General features: G+C 45.4%; 1 protein-coding gene across 8 annotated transcripts in view; it reads right to left on the reverse strand.

Moving 5' to 3' along the window:
* Nucleotides 1-14,054: 14,054 nt before the first annotated feature.
* The window catches only part of ClC-c (chloride channel protein 3), a 79,710-nt gene continuing 68,900 nt past the window's right edge, over nt 14,055-24,864 (reverse strand). For all 8 annotated transcript variants that reach the window (XM_050183337.3, XM_050183335.3, XM_055073974.2 and 5 more), the window contains 7 exons: nt 24,383-24,619; nt 22,376-22,471; nt 20,833-20,891; nt 20,623-20,730; nt 17,610-17,728; nt 16,376-16,470; nt 14,055-14,862 (listed from right to left, as the gene is read on the reverse strand). In XM_050183337.3, coding sequence (XP_050039294.2) covers nt 14,772-14,862; nt 16,376-16,470; nt 17,610-17,728; nt 20,623-20,730; nt 20,833-20,891; nt 22,376-22,471; nt 24,383-24,619 — 805 coding nt within the window. In that variant the 3' untranslated portion in view covers nt 14,055-14,771. The remainder of the gene's footprint in view (nt 14,863-16,375; nt 16,471-17,609; nt 17,729-20,622; nt 20,731-20,832; nt 20,892-22,375; nt 22,472-24,382; nt 24,620-24,864) is intronic.

Below are 24,864 nucleotides of genomic sequence, written 5' to 3' on the forward strand. Positions count from 1 at the left end.
GTTAACTATGCCATTCTGAAACTCCTGAAGTGAAAAGCTCTGCGTGCACTACTCGTTTTGATGCGAAAGCGTCAGATGGCCCATTGAGCGAAAGAAGCCGGTGGCGTCTGCAGCAGCGAAAAATATATGACACCTGACTTTCCATCGGATGCGACGCCACGTCACGAGCACACCTCGAGCTTGCTGGATCGGGCAGCACGTACCACTGTGCAGTCTAAAGTACCTACTTCGTTGGCCGCACGCAGTACAGTAGTACAGTACAGTACAGTACAGTACGAGAAACGCGCGTTTCTCTACTGTACTGTACTGTGCTCTACTACTGTACTACGGTGTACTGGCGCCCACGCCAGTACACCGCAGAGCAAGTGAGGGAGTGGAAGAACGCAGCAAAACGAGCGACGAGGCCGTTCCGCGGCGTTCGCTTGGACATCAATGCTTTCGCAGACACAACTCAAGACGTGCTTAGGTGTGCTCGGGTTCTTGCCTAAGTTGGAAAGCGCAGGTCATCTAAAGCATCACGTGCTAAAAATTCATTTTAAAAGCTGTCGTGCCCTCGTGATTTAAACGCTGATATGTTTGCGAAAAAAGAAAACCCTATTACAGTGGTTTTAATACGCTGCAGAAAGTTTTCGGCAGTGGATAATTAATCAAACCAATAAATGATTATGTATCGTACTAACATTTTATTTAATTATTATTCTATTGTTTTTCGTATGAATATTCTCGTCGTATTCAAAAATAAATGTGAACGATCTGTTGCAATTTTCTTTGACGTTCAATTGTGCTTTAAGAGAACATTTCTAAAAAATTATGAAAAGAAATATATATGTCGCTATCGCCCAACATTGCACCTGGCGTTAGGCAATGATGATGATAGCGAATGGATTACTCTGCTCGTTTCCGACGACAGTGGCGGATATAAATTGAGGAAGTATTTTAATCACAAGCCTGTCATGCTTCTCGAGGCGATTGCCGCGAGAGAAGCGAAAAAAGAAAAATCTGGCGGAACCCATCTCACGATGAACGTTGAGGTGAATGTGATCAGCATTCAAGCATTTCAGCGACGAGTGCAGTAAAGAAAGTAAGACGTTCGAAAAAAGAAAAGAACGCAGAATAAGAGCACACGGACCCACACGCATTCTCTAAAAGAAAATGCTCTTGATAGCGCGAGAAGCACAAGCAGCATTCCCCCATGGTCCGAGTCTTTCTTGCAGTTCAAGGAGTGCATCGCTAAAGAGAACCCTTCGTGACAGTTATTGATATTGATTAATGATCTTGACGAAAGATGAATCTGGGATGTCCCGTCCTTTGAAGCACACGGTGGAGTAGGGCACTCTGCGTGCCTGTTAAAACACACAGTACGACAGGAAAGCGAGTTAGGAGTCAGCGTTCTGTCCTGTCGCCCAGTGTGTTTGTTTCACTGCGCTGTGTTCATCACGATGAAGGAGAACCAAATCGCTCAATTATCAAAGTTGCTGAAGTCCTTGAAGATGTGAAGCAGTGACAAACACGAATTATGAGCGAACTCCTCGTGCATACTGCAAGATTGATATATATATATATATATATATATATATATATATATATGTGTGTGTGTGTGTGTGTGTGTGTGTGTGTGTGTGTGTGTGTGTGTGTGTGTGTGTGTGTGTGTGATGATGATTTGCCTCTGTCATGGTTCCCACCCACAAAGGCAGACATGCCAAGAATCGGGTGGCAGGCGGTAACTACAAGAAATTCTTATTTGAAAACGATAAACGCAAAGTAAGAGAAATACAAAACCAGGAGACGTTGCAATAACTAGACTAGTATGCGATGAATATGAGCGCATGCATGAGATTACCATTCTTCTCCTTCTAGAACGCGACCAACCGCGAGAAAACTGCGAGAAGCCACTGAGGAACATAATAACCGATTCGGTAGAAGTTACAGGCACGCGTACTCCGCGTATGCTAACCAAAACTGCATTGTAAAATAAGTTATTGTGAAAGAAACGCAAAGAAAAAGGTATGGCAATGTTAAATAGTAAAATATACCCTTTTCCGTTTCTCACTTTTTCTGTAGTTTCACCAATATTTAATATTGATGGTTTTTTCCGTTATTTTACAGAGATAGAGAGAAGAAAAAAAAGTGTTATATATGTGTAAGCACTTTATAATATATGAGCACATGTATGAGCACTTTACTCTCTTATGGGAGTAATTTTTGCTCCCCTCAAGACTGCAGCTTTCATGGTGTACGGTAGAGTCATATGCTAGGATGGCGGCTGTAACAGACCGTACAAGCATACAGATAAGCCCGCTACCTAAAATATACGAGGTGTGACAATTGAGACACCCAGCGACAAGACGTCCGCCACGGCGCGACGCATTCGAGCATCCCCTCTACGAGTTCACATAACCACGCTCCGAGTGGCATGACCCGCCCCCACTGCAGTTGTATCTCATTCAGACGCTAACACCGACCGACTCGTGCATATGAGCTCTATCCGCCTATACTTACGCGGTTGGTGATGCTGCACAGAAATATTATTAGGATAGCAAAGAGGCGAAGAAGTATCATGTCACCCGCAGTAGTGACGACAAATTTTGAACTTTGCCGTACGGGGACCATTTTTGTTAAAGTCAACAAAAACCCTCTTTAGCGTGAACAGAAAAAAAAATAAGGTTGCTTTTTTAAAAAGCGAACGTCTGTTTTTCTTTTTTTCATTGAAATAAATTTTCTGTAGAATAAATAGAATTTGTTTTACATAAATTTTTTTCCGAGATAACGCTCATAGCAAACGGTAAATCAGGCTTCGCCCCCCAAAGCCTCTCATTGTGGAGAAGCCACCTCTGACGAACGTTTTTACAGAGTTCACATTCCATGTTACACATACGTGTTTGTTTCATATAAGAAGAAGAAGAAAAATGGCAAATAGAGGGAAAGCCATCGTCGTATTTCAACCGGCACAGAACCGTATGCAGTGAATCGCACTTGTTTATATAGAGTGGTCCACCGGCCGGTTTAGTCGCCACTTTTCGTTAAAAAAGAGATATAGATATGACGATATGCGCCATTTAGTTTTGAAAGGGCCAGATCTGCCCAAATAGCACCAGCTAAGTGATTATGAGTTTTCAATACAACAATAAGTTACGTAGTATAAATGTAATACGGCTCTAAGAGGCCTAGAAACATTCGCTTTTAAGTTGCGCAGAAATCTATATATGTGTTCAAAAATATGGCAATGGCTCGTGAGCCGTGCTGCAACATAGCATGTATGTATAAAGAGATGATATACTAGAACGTATAAATGTAAGTAGCCATACTGTCTCATATTCTTGGTTTCTAGGGCGAAGTGACACAGAGACTAGAAGAAGACAGGACGAGTGCTAACCCTCAACTGAATCTTTATTGAAGCTATCAACATATATAGAAGTGATTGCAAATACGCAGGATACGAACATGACAAGGTCTAAAGACTATCAGTTAAACTTATCAAGGGGTAGGGAAGCCATAAAAACCAAACAACAAAAGGCGCTACTTGAGATTGGCACACGTGCTGAGAAGATATAGAAATTCACTTGCTAACAGAGATATTAATATATTGATGTAGCACTAAGCTCAATATAATCATGAACGTCCACCAACTAGCCCCGTTCATTGCTTTAACATAAAACTTAATTTTGAACAACCTGTATATGTTGATAGCTTCAATAAAGATTTAGTTAAGAGTTATCGCTCGTCCTGTCTTCTTCTAGACTGTGTGCGTGTCACTTCGCGCTACAAACCAAGAATATGTTACCATACGAACTCGCCCAACTTTCTATCCTTTCCCATACTGTCTCCCCAGAAACCTCCAACGGAAGGGTCTGGAGACGCGCGCTATAAGTGCTACTGCCGCAACATCAACCATTATTGAGAGGATGTGCCACAGATTGCTCGGGTGTATAAAATGCAATACATGAACATAATCTAGAAAATATGAGATTGGTTTCATGTCGAAAAGCTGGTCTTTGCCGAGAAATAATGCAGAGAGAGAGAGAGAGAGAGAGAGAAGCCGCAATAAGACCACGCATGTCGCATGCTCGGTAAACATAAAGCAGCCGTCGAGTCTGTTTCGTTAAAAAGAAAAAAAAGAGAAAAAGCTTGTTTATATTTTTTTTATACACGCACGTAACAGCGTTCGCATCTAGACGTCTGTTAACCCCAGTAGCTTGTGAATAAGAAACAACTGTCTCTATAGTAATCTAGTGCACCACGAAAACGCCAGATGAAGCAAGGGCCCGTCAACCAAATGCACGCCGTACAGCGTTGTGCTCGTTGAAGATGATAAATGTGCTACTCTGCACCGCACATCGATTTGAAGGGACGCGAACGCGGTGAGACTGGCCAAATAATAAGTGGTTTTGCCTAAATCGAGATGACAAACTCGTATATATGCCTCCTTTTAAAGCGAGGTATACTCTCGGTGAATGACTGGACATTACTGGGCAGAAGTTATCTGCCACGTATGTTTGCCCAGGAACTGGTGTCTTTTCGCAACCACCGTACGGCGCTGCTGCAGAATTTATTCGGAACAGTTCTTATACTTGCATGCGCCTCTGTCCCTCGAGATTTCGATGAGTGTTGTTATCCATTATATTCATGGAGGAAGGAAACTGAGGAGAGGCCCTACTATTAGATTCGTCGGACGATCCTACCGCTGTCAACCAGATATTGGAGTCGTCGGACTATCTCGCCGCTGCCACCATTTGAAGGAGATGAAGGTCGTAGACAGGAACTCGGTGAACAGGATTTATTTACATATTAACAGTTTAAGCAAGATACATTGGCAGTCTAGCGCGACTCCCATATGGAGCCCGCAAGACTAACATACAGCAAACAGCTTACGAGCACACAGCTCACTAGTGCATTTCTAGCCTGACAAAGAGCACTCAGCTCCCGACAACGAGCACGACACGAGCACACTCTAGCAGCCGGCAAACGCTGCTTATAAGCTCTCCGCTTGACGTCATAGTTCGACGTCATCGTTCGGCGTGGACGGAGCACGAATGGTCGGGAATGTTCGTCCAATCATTGTAAACTTGCCGCCGCCCCGCAGTATTGCTCACACACACAAAGGCACACACGTTCGAGCCTACACACACAAAGGCTGACACGTTCGAGGGCCCCGTGGACGGAAATGTTCGTGTTGCACTCACACACAGGTGAAAAGGCCGGACAGTTCTCGGTACCGCCCAGCTTTCAGTGCCGACGTCAGAGGGCTTCGTAGAACTCTGCTTTGTCCCGGATGGCTCGGCCAAGTACCAATTTCCTGAGTTGATCGCGCGCCACGTGGCTGCCGGCTCTTCGCAGTTCTCCGAAGGGCGCCCCGTCTGGTGGGCTTGGAACACGTGCAGCGGGCTGAAAGCTGGCACGTTGCCACCCCGTACGGCCATTCTTAACAGCTCCTCCATGGCCCGGAAAATCTCGCCTGGCCAGTGCTGGCAACCGCTGGGCAGGAAGAGAATGGCTGGCGAGCAAGATGATGGCTTTGCTCTCTGCAACCCCTGCGTACTTGGAATGCCTTCAACCATCTTACAACAACTGGCACAGAAGAGCCGACCCGGCAACACAATACCGCTCAGCGTTCAAACGCCCGGAATCAGCTGCTAACCCACCAGGCCTCCTATCACAATTCCAATGCAAGTCACTCAACTGGGAATCCCAAATTTTGCCCCAAAATTTCGTGCCGCCAAAGCGAGCGTTCCCGTTCCCTTTCACTTCGACCAAACCTGACTGTCGTAATGCACAAGAGTAAAGGTTTACGCAGAATTAAACCGAAGGCTCTCAAACACCAATACCCAAACATAACATAAGCAGCCTAACTTCACGAACAGCCTGTTCTTACCCTATCGCAGTGGCGTACTTATCTCACGTACTGTTGCCACTGAACAGTCTGGCCAACTCCACAGGTACGCAATCACAATCGCGCTAGCTTTGTGGTCCCTATTCCGAACACGTGCTTGCATCCAACAAAGTTTTCATCACGCTGACTCACATTTGTTCCTTTAGTCCACACAGGACACGTTCCTTAAACAAACAACCAGATTTGCGTAACTTACGCATCACAGAGGAACCTTCGAACAAATGTGTCTTTTACTAACTAGCTCTTCGCACGCGCACCAGAGAAGTCAGAATACGGCTGCCCTCGACACACACGAGCAACCCAGTCATCAACGTTCTGCTTCCTTCCGTCCACACAGGACACGTGCTAATGGACCTAAGAGCTCTTCTCAGTGCAAATCACGCACTTACTGAAAATCTACGCGGTTAACCTTAGAAAATAAAGAAACGCTTATAAAAAAAAGAAGGTTAACTAAAACACACGCGCGTTACGATAGGCCTCTCAACAATAACCTTGACACTCAGGTTATTTACACACACAAAAAAAAAGAAAGCCTATATACTTATTAATGAACACCTCGCGAAACTACATGTTTACTTAAAACGCGCCTTTCAAATCTCGAGCTTCTCAAACAAAACATAAACAGAGCTCATGCCTTACATATTGAAAGAAACTTAAATCGCGAAAATTATCCGAGTGCTCAAAAATAAAACAAAACAACATGCTTTACTTCCACGGAAGCTCCCTTGGCCTCCCGTTCCAAGCATTTACAACTGACTCATACTTTTGAGCCGTACTCGAGGTGGTCGCGGTCCGAAAGCTACTCTGGCTACGGGGGAAGAACAAAAGGGCTGACTCACTATCAGCTCCCCCAAGACGTTAGAGTCCCCTGCCAATTTGCGTCCTCGCGCCTCGCTTTCAGCATGTCCTCGATTGACCGCGTCGCTACTCCCCACCTGGTCTCGTCTTGCCACCTTGCGCTTCTTTGTACTGCACGCTGGGCTTCGAAGAGAACGACGGAACGACGAGGAATTTAACTGCCCCGTGCCCTTTGTCCGCGTCCGTGCAGAACATGCTTCTCGGTCCCCTTTTGACCGGTGGCTCGAACGTGTTTGATGCGTAAATATCGTCCGTGACGACCGCACCTGTCTTTTCTTCGTGCCCTGCCTTTTCGCGCCTGTCGCAGTCTTTGGCTTCGCTACATTAGCCACCGCATTCCGATCCTTTCGGCGCTTCTTTCTGCGGCGCTTTCTCCTCGAACTCTCTTTCATGCCGTCATCTCGCGCCTCGTGCTGGCCGTTACACATCTCGTCGGCCCGGATCGGTCTCTTACCCGCACAGTCTGAGTGATTTTCATTTATATCAACATTCTCGCTGCCTCGACTGGCGGACAGCTCAACCGACTCTGGCACAATGCAGCAGGCTTTACTCGAGTTATGCAACTCGCACTCTTGCGAACTGCCCTCTACTGCATTGCCCAGCTCACGCTGTGCAACTGCACACAGCCCGCCGGTATCGATCGCTGTCTCACGCGCACAGTCCGAATGATTAACAACTGAATCATCCCTATCTAGGCTATCTAGACTGGCGGAGAACCGCACCGATCCCTGAACAATGCAGTTGTTCTCTCGTGAGCTACGGAGCTCGCCACCCCGAGAACTATTCTCAACTGCATCGTCCAGTTCGCACTTCACTTCTGCACGCAGATCTGACTCGACATGGGTGCTCGCGTCTGTCAAGTCCGTAGTATTCTGTACCTCGCTAACGACCTCGCTACCATGAGATGCGACGCACACGCGCGGTAACTGTGCCAGTTTGTTCGCAGCTGGCCTAGCTGTCTCTACAGTCCTCTGTTGGCACAGCACCTCGTCGCTCTCACTCTGGCCTTTAACGGCCTCTGCTGCCACTAAGGCTTCGTTAGCTGCTAGCACTTCGAGTTCACTTGTGAACGTGCTGCTACTCTCACAGGTACTACTACTTTCCTCGGCTTTTGAACAAAATCTGCTATTTACTTCCTGCCACTTTCGCTGCGTCCAGCCTACAGATTTCTCCAGCCGCTGTTGACTTCGCTCGATTGACTGTTCAAAACCTTGAATCTCATTGTTCAATGCATCAATGTACTGCCTCGTTACTTCTGTTAGGCCTTCTTCCTGCGAAACCCCTTTCAGTTTCTGCCTAGCTTCTTCCTGTTTTTGCTTAAGGTCTTCCAGTTCTTGCCTAATTGCTTCCTGTTCCCACTTTTTGCTTAGAATTCGTTTGCCCATTTGTTCTATGAATTTCAAATCATTCTCACTTTCGAGAATTGTCTTACGAATTTCTGATTCCTTCAAGTTCTCATCTACGTTTACCCCGATCTCCTCACACAACCACAACAGGTCAGCTCTCGTCAAACACATTAGGACCATGGTCGCTACTTTAAGCTTTGGCTCTGCTGTCACACAATACTTGTTGCGATACCCACGCAAATCAAAATACAAGTAAAAGATCCCAGCGAATCAAATCCAAAAACACAGTGAAATTGAAGCCTGGAAAATCTTACAGCCAAAACCAAACGCTTACCCACTGAAGCAGCACCATATCACCAGTCCTTCCCCGCCGTATCCAGTCAGTTGCAAGAGGTGGTCAATCTCAAGTCGCCTCCAACTTGATCAGGATGCCCGTCGGTCACCATGTGCCAACGTCCGTCAGCTGCCGTTGCTGTTTCCGAGTCGTAGGCCGATCTAGGAGCCGTAGGCTGGTCTAGGAGCCGTATGCTGATCTCACCGCTGCCATTCAGTTGTAAGATTTGTCGGACGGTCCTACCGCTGTCGACCAGATGTAGGAGTCGTCGGACTATCTCGCCGCTGCCACCATTTGAAGGAGATGAAGGTCGTAGACAGGAACTCGGCGAACAGGATTTATTTACATATTAACAGTTTAAGCAAGATACATTGGCAGTCTAGCGCGACTCCCATATGGAGCCCGCAAGACTAACATACAGCAAACAGCTTACGAGCACACAGCTCACTAGTGCATTTCTAGCCTGACAAAGAGCACTCAGCTCCCGACAACGAGCACGACACGAGCACACTCTAGCAGCCGGCAAACGCTGCTTATAAGCTCTCCGCTTGACGTCATAGTTCGACGTCATCGTTCGGCGTGGACGGAGCACGAATGGTCGGGAATGTTCGTCCAATCATTGTAAACTTGTCGCCGCCCCGCAGTATGGCTCACACACACAAAGGCACACACGTTCGAGCCTACACACACAAAGGCTGACACGTTCGAGGGCCCCGTGGACGGAAATGTTCGTGTTGCACTCACACACAGGTGAAAAGGCCGGACAGTTCTCGGTACCGCCCAGCTTTCAGTGCCGACGTCAGAGGGCTTCGTAGAACTCTGCTTTGTCCCGGATGGCTCGGCCAAGTACCAATTTCCTGAGTTGATCGCGCGCCACGTGGCTGCCGGCTCTTCGCAGTTCTCCGAAGGGCGCCCCGTCTGGTGGGCTTGGAACACGTGCAGCGGGCTGAAAGCTGGCACGTTGCCACCCCGTACGGCCATTCTTAACACTACCCCCTCCGCGCGCTTGGAGAAAAGTGTGGAGGAAATGACGTAGTAGGCTCTCCTCTTTTTTTTTGCTCATTTTTTATTTCTTTGTTGCTGTGGCCACGCCTTTCGGGCCGCAATGGCGGCTATGTTATTGTTCTGTGCGCTCACACGTGTTGCTCCGTAGGTTTCGTACCGTGGCAAAGGCGCCGTGCGGGCAGGTTCGCGTTGGTCTCCGTGTTTTGTTGCGCTGCGTTATCTGGACCGTGCTCTACCGGATGTTGCTGTGGCCAGGTGGGACAGGAGGAACTTAAGTTAGTGAAATAAACGCGCATGCAACGCTGTACGCAATGTACCGCACCGCGGCAATGGCAACAGACGAAGGAATATCCGCGGGAAATTTTGCCCTCTTTGGCGGAATCGTGCCAACGTGCTAACGATTGTTTAGCATTGATGCGGAGCGCGCGCGTCCGAGCAGCCCAGTTGCGCGCAGCGCGGCGTGGTTTCACGAGAAATGTAAACAAGAGAGGAGAGCTGGCCCGATAGGCGGAGCAACGCCATGAGCAACTCTAACTTCCGTCTTCACTTTAGCTTCACCATGTGAGCTTCACAAAGAGTGACGTCAGGGCCTCTCCCGAGTTTCCTTTCTCCGTGATTATATACAAAAAACCACGACCTACTGTCAGTAGGTCGTGGTATACAGTAGGTCGTGCGAAAAACAAACGAATATTCGACAGTTTCGTATAGTTCAGAATTCTCGAATAGAATACGAATCGAAGAGCAAGGACTATTTGATGTTAATTCGAAATTTCGAATATATACTAATTTGCCGCTCCTGAAAGTGAGAATTTCCGAAAAGTTTCTCGGGGCTGTGACGCTTACTTTTCAACGCAATGTAATCACTTCTTAACTCAGAGCTATTCTCCCCATTACTACTGAGCAGGCGCTGACAAAACTCCATGGCGTTAGTGGTTGTGATAGTTTTAAACTGGCGTCGCTACACACGCCTTTACTTTTCACGTTAATTTCTGATTTAACAAGAGAATGCCCAAAGTAAGACTGACCTATCTGACATTGCAAACATATTATACAACAATCTGATCGCCATTGCGAATCGAAATATGCGGCCCCGTATATTTGGCACTCTTTCGCGGGTATGGATAAGATACCATAGATAAGATAACGTAGATACGTTGTCCCCAGGGCCGCGGTCAAAGTCGTCTTTGCAATCGGATACGTGCGAGCATTCGTGATACGTTGATAAGCCAAGGCGGCAATACACAACGAAAGCGGTGCCATGAAGGACAAAATGGCGAATCCAAAGCAGCACAAAGATATCGCGTTGAAAGCAAAAGGGCTACTTGGCCCGCCAATGACTCTTCGCCTGCAGCCCTCCCTCCTCTTTAAAGCTGTTGCGGCTGCACAGCAAGGAATAATGTCAGTAGCCGGGCGTTTACAGTGAATGCGACAGTACATAGAGTGTCGCATTTATTAGTTCGTCACGGTAATACAATGCGACAGCGACAGAGGCATGGTGTATGAATGTAGTACGTATTTTCTCGGGCATAAGCTGTTGCAAGTATACAGCGCATCGTGGTTTCCGCCTCCCTTTCGTACTCGTCTGCTGTGCTACAATGTTGCCCAAGTTCGTATAGAAACGCGCCAAACGATCAGCAGCGCGATGGCGTCTACCTGTGACGCGTCTCACTTTGTCCAAAACATGCCGGAATCATTTCCTGGCGATTGCGCTTCGCCGGTTAGAGCTCGTTCCGGCAGCCGTCTCGCATTTCCTCTTCGTCGACGCGATGCGCCAACATTTTCACATTCACCACGCGAGACGAAAAGCCAGTCTCGATTTACCCTCTCCGGGCAAATTAATGTGATTCGCCTTCCCATGGCGCATTACCGCCGTTTATACGTGAATACAATGCACTAGAAATGCGATGCATCGCGCCATTGTCGCATTTATGCAAATCCGCCCAGTGCTGTACAGTTGGCAGCACCAACACATACTGCAGTACATAGCAAATGCTTGTTCAGTAGACTTTCGTTAAGTCGACTTCGGCTAATTCGATTTATCGGTTAATTCGATCCCGATCGACGTCTACGCACTTCTAGGGACCAAATTTTTTTTTTTTTATCCATAAATTGACCCTCACCGGATAACTTGAGCTTGATTGTTTGGCACAAGCGCGGCTGACCCAAACAGTGACCTCAGTGGCTGCAGAGTCTGCTTTGGCGACGCTAGGGGGACAGTGAATAAGTCGAAACCATCTTATCTCATGCCGAAAACGTCTATTTTCGGCTTGCCTTTAGCAAATTTTAAGCAATGACGGCAGCTTACAATTAATGATTACCGGTTTGCGCGCGTTTTAAACCAACAGCGTTTCTTAGCTCGTCGCTCAGTTTCAAGCCGTTATCGCCGTACACAGCGGCCAGAAGGCACTTCTATCAACGAGAGAGGAGTGCCCGGTGAAGTGACGCAAAGCTCGGTTTTCTGCAACACCGCCACCAGACGGTGTGTGCATCGCGGGCGGCGAAACCCACCGATTGCGCTCGCAGCGTCATGAAATTTTTGCCGCCGTGTTGCGTTAACCGGGGGGGGGGGGGGGGGGGGGGGAGGGTAGGCTATTCTATAGGGGTCCACCTAGTGGACTGTCCATTTCGGTCGCTGCCGATTGAATGGGGTCGCTCGTCTCCTCCTATGTCGTACAGCTGCATCCAATCCGCAGCGGCCGAAATGAAGTTTACCAGGTGGACTCTTACAGAAAACACCCCAGACGGCGTTTAACATCACGGCGTCGGGAGCGCCGGCAGCGGTGCCTCGCTCGGCATGCCCGGCGCGCCCAGCTGAGCCTGTGTATGCTTGGAAGTTACTTGGTGTGGGTATGCCAGCAAACGGATAGAGGAGAAAGGAACAGAAAGGGTGCTGGGTGCTATGGGTCTTGCCTCACGATTTTCAATAGTTATTTTTTAAGTTTGCCGGCATACCAAGTGCCATGTACCAATTCGCCCAATAAGCTACCCTCATGTTTAGGAGGCCGGCCTGCAAGCACTCGAGCACGGGAGAGCAGTATAGCAGTTAAAACAAGAATGCTACGTAGAACATCCTCTAAACTGAAATGACACGGAGGAAGTGGGTCCTTCAGACCCCCAAGCGATTCAGGGAACTTGAGATTTAGAGCGAAAGCACCTAGCCCACAACACAGCGAACACTTAAACATTTGCGTTATACACTCGTAACCATCACGTGGCTTTTTCCTGAAAAATTGAACAGAAGATTGCTTTTGCAGTGCAATCGAAAATGAAGTTGAGCTCGTGGTGTTGCAACGACCCAGGTCAGAACCAGCGCAGCCGTCATAAAGAAATTTCGACAGAACAAGTTATCGTGGAAGTCGACAACACCCTGCTGCAGAAACTATATAGCTCCGCTTTAGAGACACCGATCACAAAACCTAATTTAAAGAATTTTTTTTTCTTTTTATTACATTTTAACCTAGTGGCGACAAAGTTGTGTCACGCATTTACTGCATTCCCTAGAATGGCAGTCATAGCAGGGCGAACTAACGAAGTGGTTAGTCTAGGTGCGGACAACCATCCAACTTGCAACTTGCGGAGTTGCTCGATAAATATGGAATATCAAACATGAGTGCACCGTGAGCAGGACATGTCGTAGTCCATAGACAGCAACAAAGTGCTGTCGGAGAGTGACAACGATGGAAATAAAGTATAAATATGATTCCATCCTTTAAAGGTGCTTTTAGCTGGTTTCATCTTTCTCCAATTGCTGGAATCTTTGGCATGCTACATTTAAAAAAATTAAAAATCAAGCAGACATTTGGTTTCTACTTCGTTTAGGAGCTGTGCAAGTTCTACGTTAGTTTTCTATACTGAAATAAAAACTGGGTGCATGTTAGATTGGAGGGCATGTTAGAATCGGGCAAATACTGCTAAATGAAGCAGGGTTGTGTTTGGACGCTTTCTACAGCCTCTTCTCTAATTTGACCCTCCAGATAATGCAATAAATTTCAGCAGTGCCGGCCAAGGTACAGTTAATTGAAGTCTACTTACTAGCAAAGTTATATTATGTAAGAAATTGCAGGAGAACAATACTCTGGCGTCTGCCAGAGTGTTGTTCAATAGCATTACAGTAAATGTTTCTCTTAATATGGCCAACCTTCAGATTTGCCCGAACGCTGGCCACACTCTAGAGGGTCTTGCTACCATCAAGCCTGTTCTAAAGACCTGCTTGTGCACAACGAATTCTAAAGACGTGCTCGTGCACAACCAATATTTACAAGCAAGATTCTATGACGTTCCTATACTGTACGTCCTCACACATAAGGTTGCAAGACCATTCTTTACTCATGATTTTGCCATCTAACAGTGTTCAGAGTATTAATGCAGTCATTGTATGGGGAATCCGTCAGGTGGCAATGCAAATTGTGCCAACTAGTGAGCAGTTTATGGATGGCAGGTTTCATGCAAAAGCTGGATCTTTATGTCTGAGCATACAGCATACTACAATATGCAAGTTTGAATTCCAAAATGCATGCCCAACCTGAGAAAATTGAGCATTTTCATGGAAACCATGCCCATAAACTTCCAGAGAGGACCACATACATGAAAATATTGAAATAGAAACACAGAGGACACAAATGAGTCAAGTCACACGGTTTTCTTTCTTTTCTTTGTATTTTTTGAGCTTGCTGCAGGAATTGTGTGTATATTGTTAAGAGCAACAAAAAAAGTAAAGATGCAGTAGTGTTAAAATACAAACAGTGAACATTGTAAATGCAGCAACTACTCGAAATGACAGTCTTCTGTGTGTCGCACACACAAGTAGCCGTTCTTAAATTAGAGGGTGTAAAGGAGGGGGAGGGTAAAAGGGGGTGGGTTTAGGAGATGGGCATCCTGGAGGGTCAATCAATCGCAGCTGCTGCTCTCACCAGGACTGGTTCTTTTGCACGCGACGATAATACACTGTACACAAATGAGCGTAGCTGCATGCTACAGAGAGAGGAGGATGACACCTCACGGTTCTTGCTACGCTGCTTTCCAGACCACTTTCCCCCACTCAGCTGCGCACTATTAATGACTACGACCACTGGAGTCAAATTGAGGGGAAGTGGTCCGAGGAGGTGCCCTAGAACATCGCACACACATCAAAGTCCTTTGCTGCAGTTTGTGAGGGGGTGCTGCTTGTTGCAGCAGCTGTTTGCTAACGAGAGCGGGGTCATTTCATTTTTTTCTTTTTTTGAGTACATGCGCAGCTGCTAGCACCATCCTGACTAAAAGTGCCAGGGCTGGTCCCCGAAGTCCTCGCTTCAAACACAATGGACTCTCAACAGTGTCTTGTGGATGGCCTCTCTTGGCTGTATTAGTTGAAGAGCACGGACTCTGGGTCTTCGTTGGCAAGGAGCTTGATGTGGCGTAAAACATCCTTCTTGGTAATAATGCCCAAGATTTTTCTGAAAAACACAGATAGAAGTAGCAGCCTCAGCACAGAAAGGTATAATTATGCACATTCCTGGGGTGCTAAGTCAAATCACATCAACAGGGGCAATTGGTTGGACTGACAGACTCCTAGAGGTCAGTATCCCCATGACAAACACTTAAAGAAAGAAGGATGCTAGAGAAATCCACCAGGTACAAACACACCACCCAAACGATGCTATCTAGCGCCACACTGAGAACAGACTATGCAAAGAAGCATGATATGTGGCAAATACCCAAATGCACTCCTCTACCTACTGGAGATGTCCCAGCACGCACTCTTCTCCACACTTTTTAACTTGCTCAAACATCTTCACCTTCCTTTTCTTACACATGGAAGAGCTGGACTACTTCACAGCAAGAACCATGCCCTACACTATATAGCTGCTGTTAATGGCCCATACAAAGCACATAAATGGGTTTCAATCATAAATGGGTTTCAATGGCGTAGCCAGGAATATTTTTTGAGTGGTGGTGGGGGGGGGGGGGGGGGGGGGCAAGCGATGTCGCATATTGTTTTATGCCAGGTATCCCTGGCAGAAGACATACTGAAGAAGCACAAGGGTGAGGGGGGAAAGGTGAGCACACACCCAGTGTGTGTCTCTTGCCCTCTTTTTTACACATGTGATGGGTCTAGACAAACGGACTCAGCACCATGACCAGACTCAGCTGGACTCTGACAATGACAACTGTAACACATTTCTCTGGCATTTACCACTAAATTGTCACTGAAATTTTTTTCTTCAGCTCAAATTATTACAGAACTGCATTGTGTGGCATAACACAATGTTACTGCACATGAAATCTTCCCTCATTCCTAGCAGAGACGGTAAAAAGGGCACAAATTATGGCTATGGTACACAACCACAACAGCAAAACGAAAAACAAAGCCATATTGTGCCCACTGAAGGACGTCTCACATCTGGTGCTAGTGCTCGGAGTACAGTGGGTAGTGCATAACATTCACATCAAAGGTGCAGCACTGTTCAGGGGGTCGAATCAGACAGGCATTTTTTTCGTGGTGCATGCAATTTCAGGTGAACATTGACCACAGCACAAAGTGAAACATAGGATGAAAACATTTAGCACTGCACAATATTAGATGTGAAGTTTGAAAGAGACTTAGAAAATGTAGAGGCAAGCTTTCCAGCATAAGGGGCAACCCAATAATAATGGTTCCAAACTGCACTTTGTGAGGCTGTGTGAAGCTGGGAAATGTAATTACAATAACGCACTTTTTTTCATTCCATTTTGGCAACACTGCAGAACAGTGACATTACAGAAATTAGCCTTCCCCACTGTAAGCGACAACCTGACATCAGACACTGAGTGCTTCAGAAATGCCTACAAATAAAATTTACCACATAGGCTGACATTAACAAGAATAGCTGCATACAACTGTGCACCTTCATTCATTGCAGCCTTCACAATTCTTGAAGAAGGAAGTTGCTACAACAACAAGAGCAATACAAAAGCAATGAGGCCTACCCATTGTGCGTGACTAGAGTCTGCCTCAAGCCCAACTTGCGGAACATGTCAATCACAGTTTCCATGGGGGTCTGGTCTGTCACTGTGATAGGAGCCTACAGGAAGAAAACAAGCATGCAAGACACCTTCCATTAATATGAGTCGATGCTTAAATTCAGTCTTGAGATTTCAGATGTAAAAATCAAACAAATAACTAGTGTGGCAGGTAGCTTGCCAGCAAATCCACCACACCAAATGACCAGCGAGATTCTCTGGATATCTATGAGCCAAGTTTACAGCTATTTTGCACAGTTGTATCATATGTAAATGCAGGGACGTTTTGCAGATGCCAATCAGCACAGCAACCGATGCGTTCATGCCGCATGAGTCAAAAGACCTTACCTCTACTCGCATTGTCTTTTACCTTTAGAACGTCAATTTACAGCCTTAATTGGTCATAGTGCTACCATAATGAGAACAGATGTTATAGTACATATTTTTGCAATTTAAGAGAATCTATAGAAGGCGTACTGGTCAGAGTGTACTAGAACCTTTTCTGAGAAGCGTGACTGCGCCCATCTGCCCTTAAGCATATTTCGTTGCCAGTAGCAGCATCACTGCAGTCGCTAGCTATTCAAGGTGCATTGCAGTAAAGTGTATCGGGCGCCGGATCACGGCCGGTCTGAAACGTGCATCTGGCGTCTGACCAGACTAGCGATAGGTGGAGTTACAGTTTGCTAGAAGCGTTCAATAACAAGGGTCAACAATGCGGCTGCTACGAACCGCACTTTGCGCAATACACGCGTTAAGGCGAGGTGTGCATCGGTCAGTGCACTGCCCATATATTCTGCTTCATGGAGCCCCGATAAAAGGGGGGGGGGGGCCTATTGTTATAATGCCAATTCAATACCGAGTATATCCCACATTAGCCCTACAAAGGGCTTCATCTCCTGTTCTACAGGGGTGCATTCTCGCAAGATATAGATAGCACATACAGTGGATATCTTCAATTTCGAACTTGCATAAACGCTGCCATTGAAAGTCAAGTTTGATGAAATGCGTCTTTCATTTCAACATTCAGATAGCTTTAAAAAAATCATGCAGGTTGTCACAGTTAATTAGTTATAAGTTGACAGCACTCCACAGAATGACCTGCTAGAGTAGCACATCTGTAAGATTGGCACATTACAGTGGAAGCACAACAGCGGATGTCCACATTTTTGGCACCACAGAGAGGTACGAGAGAAGCACTTGCCAGATCCAAGATGCGACGCAGTTTAACTGGCGACGGGCCATTCCACGGCGTTGGTACCTGGCTTGTGAAGAGGGCACGCGAGCTACCCACAACTCCTTCTTGGCACTTGCGAGCATTGGCTGCACAACATGAATGCAGGATGATGCTCCATCTCAAGCATACAATGGTAACTGTCAAAGCTAAAGATCTGTTTTCTTGGCAGTATCTCTAGCGTAGGAGCAAGAGCGTGATGACAGCAAGTTGGTTGATCTCTCCCATTTCAAGCACAGAGGGAACACTAACTAATGCAAAGAAACAAAAACCATATGTACACACACTCTGAATCCCTGTGTAGGCATACGAGAGCTGTACTGTGTACTTTTAACATTTGACGTGTTCACAATTCTGGTAATGAACCTTTCTTTTCCCAGAACCTGAAAAAAAACTGCATGCTATGTCATTCTAATGGTGCAAGTTATGTGCAAAAGCTGAATTTCCATTAGGCTTGAAGTACACTGCCTAGAATCCAAATTTGCAGTCTGAGTTCCCTGCACCCCACCAATACAATGCCATTCTCTTTTGCAAGCACAAAGCAAGATCTTTCTTGTGCACTGGCATAGATGGTTGGCTTGCATATATGTGGTCACTCTGTTTGATATGACCGGTATGTCTAAGAGCAATACCTGTATTTAAAGACAGGCTTGCCACAGAAGAATTAAAATGCAGAGCCAAATTCGACAACACAGCTCCAGTGGAGAAATTTCATGCTCTCTCAAGAATATGTAACATAGTGGGCTCAGTTGCCAGCAACTGCTGACATGCAATTTGTTTGTGATGCTTTTTGTATCATTTGTCTTGAAAATTCCCCAACGAAGCTACTTAAAAATAGGCGACACAAAGATGTGTAGAAGTGCTATGCTTTCCATCATTGATATTGCAGGGTGTCTACCAAGTTGACATTTTCAAATTTCCTGAGTTTTCCAGGTTTTCCCTGAGCACCTTTGCCAAATTCCCCGAATGAGCCTGAACATTGTTTTATATCAAGATAGGCTGACACCATGTTACTTGATGCTGTTACTCTCTAGTAAGCATGTTGAAACAAAAAAATGACAATCCAGTTTGAATAGTAAGGAGTAATATCTACTATATTTAAAAAACAGAGGGCACAGCGAAAAAAATGGTATAACCCATTCCAAATTGAGTCGAACATTTTCAAATACGAATGCAAAGGAGATGCATACATAGGTAAATATTTTTGAATATGAGCTATTTCTATCAACTGATAGCAAGCTCATCGGTATGAGGCCTGAACTTTGTCACAACTAAGATTATCTCTCAGCTGCTGGAAAGTCAACCTCAACTGTCCTGACACACTCTCACCCCGTACACAACATCTCAGTGTTATGTTTCACTGCTTTAAAGAGTTTATTTTGGTTGGATGAAAGACACCTTCATCTCGGCATCAGCCAACACTGTTTTTTGAGCTCAAGCTCCTTCAAAGAGGCAGCGGCACGCTTACTTTCCCATTAATTCCTCAGTGCATCGGTACTTTCTGTTCTCATTCTCCCCTCCTTCTGCCACACGTTCACCCCATGGATCATTTGAAGCATCCTCTTGGTCAGTTGTACAGTCAACGGTTCGATTTTTCGGACTCCCTAGGGGCCGCAAAAACATCCAAAAAATCGGGCAGTCCGAAAAGAATGAATGCATGTCTTTAACTGCCCTTAAGGGCTAAAATTGACACTGGCACGTCCGAAAAAGCTCTTAATGCCCACTAGTACAGTTATTAGGCATATCGGTGCGCGTACTGTGACAGGAGACGGGGGTGCACGCGTATATAATTAAGGAATACATACCATGTCCCGTGACAATTGCCCCTTCCAACGCTTGTTATCCTTCACCGCGTAACACTGCTGTATTAAGGCAAAGCTAACTTTCGGAGACTGGCATTACGCAATGCGCTGTGCTCTGCGAGCTTCGAAGCCAATCGCAAGGATTACAAAGGCGGAGTCAGTGCCATTGCTGACAGCAGCTAATTCTTTAAATGAAAAACACAGTACCGCACGGCAAGAAGCTTAGAAGCAGCTAAGCCTAACGTTGCCGCGGTGGTGGCTACAGCTGCCAGCGGATCTGCGTGCGAGAGTGCCGGTTCGAGGCAACGAGATAATCGAAATGGCGGCGGCGGTGACTGATTAATGCCATTTCAGCCCTGCTGTCAGGGCAATCTAAGTTGAGTCCATGGAGTACGTGGTGGTGCCGCAAAGCCCTGCGAATTATCGGGCACGTTCGAAAAATCGGTCGTTAACTATTCTGGCAATACCTCGTGCCGACGACAGGGCGTCAATGACGATTCGTTGCAATTCCTCTGTTACTGGAGCCAGCATTAACACGACTTTCGTTCCCTCCTTCCAATAAAGTTACACCTAATTTTCCCTGATAAAAGCCCAAATTCCCTGTGTTTTTCCTGAGTATTTCCAGACTATTCAAATTCCCTGAGAATTCCCTGTTTTCCGTTTTCCCGGTTGGTAGACACCCTGTATTAATTTCATGTGTAGGTGTCTGTAGAGGCCTGCAGGCCTTTATGTTCTGAAACTAGCCCAGCGCTGGCGAAAGCAGCTCTGTTGCACAGAAATACACTTATGCTGGATGTCAGTCTGCTGGCCTCTCAATTTTTCCAACAATAGACAGTACACAACTCTTAGAATGTCCTGCTCGGGTTTATTATTATTATTTTTGCCGCCTAGAATCTGCATTCTCGTTGTACTGCTTCACATGGTTAAAGTAACATGATCAAAATAATAGTCACTTCAAATAAATAATTGAACTGAACTTAATTGAAAATGGAACGTAAAGTAAGCTGTCAGAAAACCTTGTAAATTTTTATGAATACGATTTGTTTAGAGTAGACTTCATGTACGGCTCTATATGAGGGACAAGAAGGTTATATCCATATAACTTCGAGATTAAAGGATAAAAAGCCTCAAAGTGGTTGCAGCGCCTCCACTCCTCAGTGAACAAAGGTGAAGTGACTCACCCAAAGCCAAGCTGAGGTCTTTACGCAACACGAAACCAACAAGATATTGAGATTCCATGGACACTATCACAGGGAAGCCATTATGGTCAGTTGTCTTCAGGAGGCACTCTGTGAAAGTAACATGTAGTGCACAAGAAATTGATGACAAGGACACATGAGAACTAATCATACTGCTGCAACTGATAGCAACCATCTCATGCTAATGCTTACCTAATTCTTCAACTGTCATACTATCCTGTGTCACACAGCAAAGTGGTCCTTCCCCACGCCTGCATTAAAGTCAAACATTATGTTTTCTTTGTTTCACAATGCAACAGTCAAATTTCCTGATGTCATTCATTACCTAGATGAGCTAGCAAGAGTGAAGCATCTTAAATATGAAAAAGCCTACACAGACAACACAAAATATTTTCGAAAGTGAACACAAGTGTTCAAGGCTGACACATTTAATGAGAATTCATAAACAAGCAATGGCTTAAGAGACAATTACCACTAAAATGACATACTATTGTTCCCTGTTGTTATGTCCCCAAATTCAAAGCATGAATAATCACAGATGCCATTATCATTGTCAGTCTACTGCACAATCGGCCTCCTCTGGAAAGCTACAGATATCCTGTCTTGTATTGGCCAAGTCTACCCTACACCCACTAATTTCCTTATCACGTTTCTCGGTCTAATCCACCGTCAAACTCAAACTGGAGTTGCTTTAGAATCAAGAGAAGCATTTAATTCCATGCACGTTTCATGGACCCCGGAGCTGGTATGCCCTAACGATCTCTCTAAAAAAGGAAAACTAGAATCTTAGAACTTGTGTAAATTACCTTACTAATTAGACCCTACCATGCCCTTTAAATTTCTGGCTGAATTGATAACATTTCTTTTTTTCAACAGAACTAACCTGTTACCGCTACAGCAGACCCTGCTAGGAAGCTGTTGGTATCATTCGCCCCATTCTAAATACAGGTGAAATGCATAAATGCTCTGTGTGATAAAAGAAAACATCAAATTCCGATGACTGCTGTGAGCAGAGCTGTGAGCTTTACAACAAAAATTTCTGAATATTAGGAAAAAGAAAAGGGATCCTCCCCATTAAGCTTACAAGATTAATTTCTGGAACCAAATGGACGTCCTAATGCAGTGAAGTGCATCTGTTACATAATTGAAAGCAGAAAATTGATGTTTTCTAGATTACACAGGATTGCAATACACCAGTACTTTAGAACAACTATACTGTGAAATTTGTGTGTCAATGACGAAATGTCATCTAATTTTCGACTGGCAACTTAATTTCTTCCACTTTAGACACACTGCTGGTAGAACTGGAAAAGTTCAGATTTTTACATTTTTATCCATTTCTAGAAAAAAAAAATATTTGGGGGTTTGAGTACTTGTTTCCAGTGGTGATTATAAATTTCTTTTCTACAAGTGAAGACAGCTCCATTGAAAAGCCTATTGGTTGCCTAATGACAGCATTTCTACCTTTTATATGCACTTTAATAAAGGCGAGTTAAAGCTTCCAACTAGCCTATCTTGCAATGCATTTTACATGTCTAAGTGACATCCCAGGAGCACAGTTATTACTTTCAATAATATTTTCACTCAGACATACTTCTCAGACTTTGGAACGGAGTTTTTCCCTGTGCATACTTGAGGCAAGACCTACCTGCTGCATTTTAAACTACAAATCAAGGCATTGACGAGTGCAGACTTTACAAGCCATTGGCAGTTTGCCACACATTTTAGAACTCACCGTGGTTGCATTACGTCAGCCGCAAGAGTGGTGTGGGCGAATTCCTCTTTGTTGTCCAGGAATGGGTAGCCATTCAAGTGAATGTGAGCGTCGTAGCTATGCCCCACACAATTAAGGAGACAAACATCTGTGGAGACACTTTTGCATGCAACAAATATTATTCTGTTTTGAGAAAAAGTACCCAATGGCAATCGAAATAGATTAAACGTCATTATGAATACGAGAATCCCCTGGTTATAAAAAATCCACACGGTGTCCCAGATAACACAGAACGAAGCCTTCTGTGTGATGAAACCAGCTGTATGTTGTTGGCACCCTCCTTGAAAAGCCTCCAGCATTGAAGGTGCTTTTATTAATTAGTGCTGATTGTTAAACTGTTGAATGATTAGCTTTATGGCTACAATTTCAATGCACAGTTTGAAAGAATAGATAGGTTTCAGTTGTTTGTGCAGCCTTTTTTTTTTTCTGTGTTTCAAAGAAGGCACACAAAATCTTTAAAAAGCCGCAATAGACCAATGCTTCCGCCCTGTAGCGGCTTCCTTTTAACCACGAATAAGAAGTGATTGAAAAGTTCTGACAATCCAGAACATAAATATTATCATAATGCAAGCTATGGTCAAGAGCTCAACAGCTCAACACAGAACCGTTTAGCTCAGGATAATGAGTGAACCGCTACACCAACTTGAACAGCACATGCGTCAGGGGGCCTGTATTCATGGAACAATATTCACGTTATGTTACGTTCAATATACAGCAGAACGTTGCTTACAGATGTTGGAAGAAAATTTGTGAAAAAATGTGCTAACCAGGAAAACATACGACCTGAAGTCGCTAGAAATTTCGACACTTAACTGTAGTTAACATACATAATGTGAAAGTGTCGCAGCACAAGAAGCCAACATGCACCATGCTGGTGGGGCCCCAGTGTAGTGCTTTAGGATGGCGATGGGAAACCAAAACGAAATCGAGCTGATGGGCGATGCAGAATAACATGACGATGTTGCCAGAGCGAAACATGACACTCACTTCACGCTGCCAGCAGGGAACAGCAGCACAGTTTGGGTTGTCACCTATTAAAAATGTGCAGTAAGCCTCCAACGTCACTATGCCATATCCACTGTGAAACAGGTGAAGATGCTTATCACAATACGATTGGTAGCCATAGCTGTGAATGCGACACGCAAGACAAAATCCAGTGAGGAGATTTTCTGTTACCACAAGAGGAAACCGAGTGTGTGCCAGCATGTTCACATGCTTTGATGGGTGAGCACTGCGGGGAAGCTGTCGTGGTGGTCACCTAATGCCCACGATCATGAGTGCCTCGCACCTTTTCTTGTTCACATGGGATTTCGCTGCCGGAAAACATATCATATGATCACAATTTGGGGATGTAATAAACGTTGGTGCCGAAAGATCATGTTTTCAAGGAACGTATTAACCGGTAAAAGAAAAGCGTAGCTGTTTTTCGTCAATTTTATATTCTTGATCACGACAACTAGTGTGGGAAATCGCACATAATGGAATGGTATCAACGAAGTTCTACTGTAGTTCTGACAAGACCACCATGCCCTGCTGCGAGTGGCCAGATGTCTAATGCACACACCTGTAGTAGACTGGGCCTTGAGACTGCTCTACATTGTCATGTCCATCTATCTTTATGTTGCTTTCGCATTTTTGCAAATGCATGACCGCTCCCAAGTATGCATGTGTCTATTGTTCTCATGATAATGGTGAGGCTGGCTTTCCCGCAGAGCTCTGTCACCTGACGGGTAAGCTCGGAACATAACAAAATGGAAAAAGAATGTCTGAGATTACATTCACAGCCCAGTTCCAAACATGAGAAAAGATGCTATTTTCAAAGCTCTCTCTTCAAGTGCTCTCTCTCGAGTGCGCAAGCGCACCCACACATGCGCACAACAAACATGCACACACACTATTGCCTTATGTGCAAGCAAATGCATTAAAAGCAGAAAGCAAACCACCAGCTTGACCATACGGGAAGGATACATGCCCTCCTTGCCCAGAGCATCGCCAACCCACTTGCTGGCCATGACAGCTGCCATGAGAGGCTCAATGTAGCGCACCGAGCCGGTCAGCTCAAACATGATGACCACCAGAGACACGGTCATCCTTGTCACCCCGCCCAGGCAGGCTGCTGCCCCTACCATGGCGTAGAGGCCAGGTGTCACACAGTTCTCACCAGTGTTACAAGCACCCTGGAACACCCACAGGGTCGGGTACTGGCTGCAGACATAAAATCACAGAAGAAAGCATCATGCTGATATCTTTTGTTTTTGGACTGGCTTGATGTGTGATTCAGCTTGAAACACAATTTTGATTGTACACTCAGGTTCTTTTAACACAATGAACCAGATGACTTTACCAAAAGAACAAATCTCCATAATCATGCAAGTTTACCATTATAAAAGACCATTAGCTCTCCTTTGCTAGCTTGAGTAACTGCACTAACAAGCAGTGGTAGTCAACAC

The sequence above is a fragment of the Dermacentor andersoni genome, chromosome 4, assembly GCF_023375885.2.
Source record: "Dermacentor andersoni chromosome 4, qqDerAnde1_hic_scaffold, whole genome shotgun sequence".
In the NCBI taxonomy this organism is placed as follows: Eukaryota; Metazoa; Arthropoda; class Arachnida; order Ixodida; family Ixodidae; genus Dermacentor; species Dermacentor andersoni.